Raw genomic sequence first — 3,338 nt, 5'->3', positions numbered from 1 at the left:
CAACAGCCGCCACTGAACCAGCCCCCAGATTTCAGTGCCCTGTAGTAGGGGGAGTAAAGCAGTTTGCTAAAGCCACCTCCTCCCTTTGGAAGGACTTACAGCAGGGCTACGAGAGCCAGAATACAAAAACACTCCCAGAAGAGTTCCCAAAGTTTTACCATTTTTGGTGAAGGCGCAGCACACACGGCAACAGGTCTTCAAGAGAGAACCCAGTGCACTCAGACAGCTGGCTGGTCCAGGGATGTGCTGGAGAAGGGAACAGGTGTTACCATTTCACAGAGCTTGCAAGTTCTATAGTCAGACAGAATTTTTAATGGGATAAAGATTATCATCACATAAGCATGATCTTTAGGAGCTTTTGCCTGTACACAGTTGAAGTTCAGAATTAGCTTCAAGGATAAGCTTACTTGAGAAATTGAAGCTACCTAAAGAGAATTCTACTGCATAGATAAGGGCAAAAACCTTCAGTCTCATTTAAATGCAGGGCTTACATTATTGCATTGCTATAGACTGAACTCAACTCCATTCTCACATATTACACCTGTCCCCCTCTCCCACACTCCTCAGGGTGGTTGGGGCACCTTGCCCACAGAGCTCCCTGAAGGGACAAGGCAGACTGATGTACTTTGCTGCAGCTCCACTGAACGGGCTGCTCCTTACCGTGGCCATGCAGCATCTTAGCCAGCAGCAGTGCTGCAGCAGCCAGCCGAGCTGGGGAGTACACGAAAAGGCTCGTGTTTAGGAGAGACAGCTCACAAATGAAGCTGTAAAGGTGAAGAGTTCTTCTCTCCAGTGAGACTATGTTTGACAGTACTTCTTTGTAGTCCACGATGGTAGGTATCTAATACACAAAGGAGAACAGAGGTTGGCAATATAATTCAAGCACCAAGTATTTAGACCACAGTTGTACTCACAAGACACTGCTTTCATTATCAAGTATTATTTTAAACTCTATGCTAACACTGAAATACTCCCCAGTGAAACAATAAACAACCTCTGAATGTGCCATAAGAAACTCAAGTTTTAATCTCTACAGGAAGGCAGATGGTTTGATATCTGCATGCTCTTAAATGTGCAGTCTCCACGGGGAACATTTACAATAGCATCTTTGTTCTTTTTATACTAGAGATCCACTTCAACAGCAGCCCCAGGGATAAAATTGCCCATCCACTTTCCAAACTTACCCTTATCTTTCCTTCTAGGGCAGAGATGATCTCACCCATCATTCTGACGAGGTCTTCATATTTGTACGTGTTGTCCGTTAGCCACACAGCCTCCCGTATTGTCAAGATCTCTTTGCTGATAAAACTGCAATATCAAGTATAATTAACAGTTAGCTCCAGAATAAAGTCAGTTTGTGTACCTATGCACTATTTTTTGTGGCCAGTAAATGTATCCAAGATAACCAAGGGGTTAAACTCCATAAGGTTTTTAAACTTAAAGATTTAAGGTTAAACTTTGTAAGGTAAACTTTGTAAGTCAGGTACAAGCTGTGAAAGAAGGAACAGCAGCTCCTCATTTGTTTTTACCTTTATGCTGGAACTATCAACTAAAACATTCCTAATTCTTCACTTATGGATGCAAGACATTGAGGTAACTAACGGAGAAGAATAGTTCTCCAACACACCACACTGCTCATCTGAGCATAACAGATGAAACTACAGAACACTGCTGTTCCTTACACAGGGTTACTCATGCTAATGCGAGTATGAAAGACTTCAGTTCTCAGTGGAATGGAATGCTTAAGCTTATCTGCTACTGTGGAGTTATTTCTGTATTAAAAACATGTTTGAGAAATATTAGATGTCTATTTGCAGTGCCTGGAAGAGTTTGTATGTGAAAACAGTTCAAGCAGCAGTTAGTGGAGAGGTTTCTTTCCAGTACTGGGGGGAAAGAAAAAAAAAAAGAAAAAACAAGCTTGAGCTGCACAAATGAGTCTGAACAATCTCAGTAACCACCCCCATCATCAGAACTCCTACCGTGTGCAAATGACCATGCAGGCTATTCCCAGGAGCTGGAGTTGATACCGGGGCACAGGTCTCAGCTTCAAGTAACGGTCCACACACCCCACTGTCATGTGAAGGCATAGGCAAGAGAAGTCTTTCATGGTAGCCACTTCCACCAGCCAGTCAACCAGGATGTACCTAGATGGCAAAGAGAGAAACATGACCTGCCCAGTTAAAAGCCATCCAAAGTAGTGCTGAACACCCTCCCTGTGTCTGGTCATCTGAATCCCTTCTCTACTCAACAGTGCCAAACTAGGAAATTCAACAAAAGGAGGAGGTGATGTTTTCAGAAAAACAACACGTGGCACCAAGATAAGGATTTGTAGCCAGAGGCCTGTTATGCTCTGAAGGGTCAGTGGTCATCTCAGGTCGTAAGTTAGCTTCTCATTTCACTTCACAAGTAATGTGCACTCACACAATAGGTGAGGTGTATCAACTGGGAGTCCAAAGGCCACCTAAGAAAATTGGAGAGCAACTACAAACCAGAAAGCCAACTAGAGTCTCCAGATCTGTGGGAAACTGTCAGTCTTGACAAATGCAAAGTATTTACAGTCCAGAAAAAAAAAAACCCCACAACCTCCCACCCCTCCATTCACTTCTTTACTTGGGCATGAAGTGAGGTTTCTGACCCTTTGCAAAATGTCATCCCTTTCTCCGATTGCACACTGCAGATGGGTAAAGCTAAAGAGTTTATCTTTCACAGGCCTCATTCTAGATGTTTCCCCCCTTCACTGATGCAAATAGAAATAAACAGTGGTTTCTGCTGTGTGGCCTCACTTCTGGATTTGAGTTTTTACCTCATTGTTTCATTTATTTTTTTCTGCACAGTGAAGATATTTTGCTTGCTGATAGGACGAGAGGCTTGAAACAGCTGAGCCACCATTTCACTGGAAGATTTTGCTTCTAATCCTAGTTGGTTTCCATTTCCACAAGCTTTGGCTAAAGCTATCTGTAGTAGAGCAAAAAGCACATGCACAAAAAAGGACTTTTACCAAATGCAAACTAAAGCAGTAGAGAATGGTCCTGTAATTTTTCTGGTGGAAATAGCAAACAAATGAAAATCTTGAAAGAACTGGTAGCAGAATTGGTTCTTAGTCTAGCTTGAATGCTAAACACTGTATGTGTTATTCAGGGACAGGCTTTTTTATCTGTCACTAGTTCAATCCTTGGATCACACCAAAGAAGTACAGCATTTTTCAAAAGAGTGATTTGTGACGAATAGATATGCACACAAAGATATCACTCAGCAATTCTGACCATGTTTCTGGAAGGAGAGGCTTAAGTCTACCGTGACAGCATAGGAAAAAAGCAAATAAATTCCCCAAGAACAAA

At 42.5% G+C, this 3,338-nt stretch overlaps 1 protein-coding gene across 1 annotated transcript in view; it reads right to left on the bottom strand.

Annotated features, from left to right (window-relative positions):
• Positions 1–3,338, bottom strand: part of CCNF (cyclin F) — a 15,652-nt gene that overhangs the window by 6,889 nt on the left and 5,425 nt on the right. Inside the window, exons 6-10 of the mRNA XM_019620640.1 lie at positions 2,804–2,955; positions 1,980–2,144; positions 1,185–1,308; positions 661–841; positions 159–246 (exon numbers count right to left, since the gene is read on the bottom strand). Of these exons, the coding sequence (XP_019476185.1) occupies positions 159–246; positions 661–841; positions 1,185–1,308; positions 1,980–2,144; positions 2,804–2,955 (710 nt within the window). The remainder of the gene's footprint in view (positions 1–158; positions 247–660; positions 842–1,184; positions 1,309–1,979; positions 2,145–2,803; positions 2,956–3,338) is intronic.

This window comes from Meleagris gallopavo, chromosome 16 (assembly GCF_000146605.3).
Source record: "Meleagris gallopavo isolate NT-WF06-2002-E0010 breed Aviagen turkey brand Nicholas breeding stock chromosome 16, Turkey_5.1, whole genome shotgun sequence".
In the NCBI taxonomy this organism is placed as follows: domain Eukaryota; kingdom Metazoa; phylum Chordata; class Aves; order Galliformes; family Phasianidae; genus Meleagris; species Meleagris gallopavo.
The sequence above is the reverse complement of the archived record's forward strand: the minus strand, read 5'-3'. Positions and strand labels throughout refer to the sequence as shown.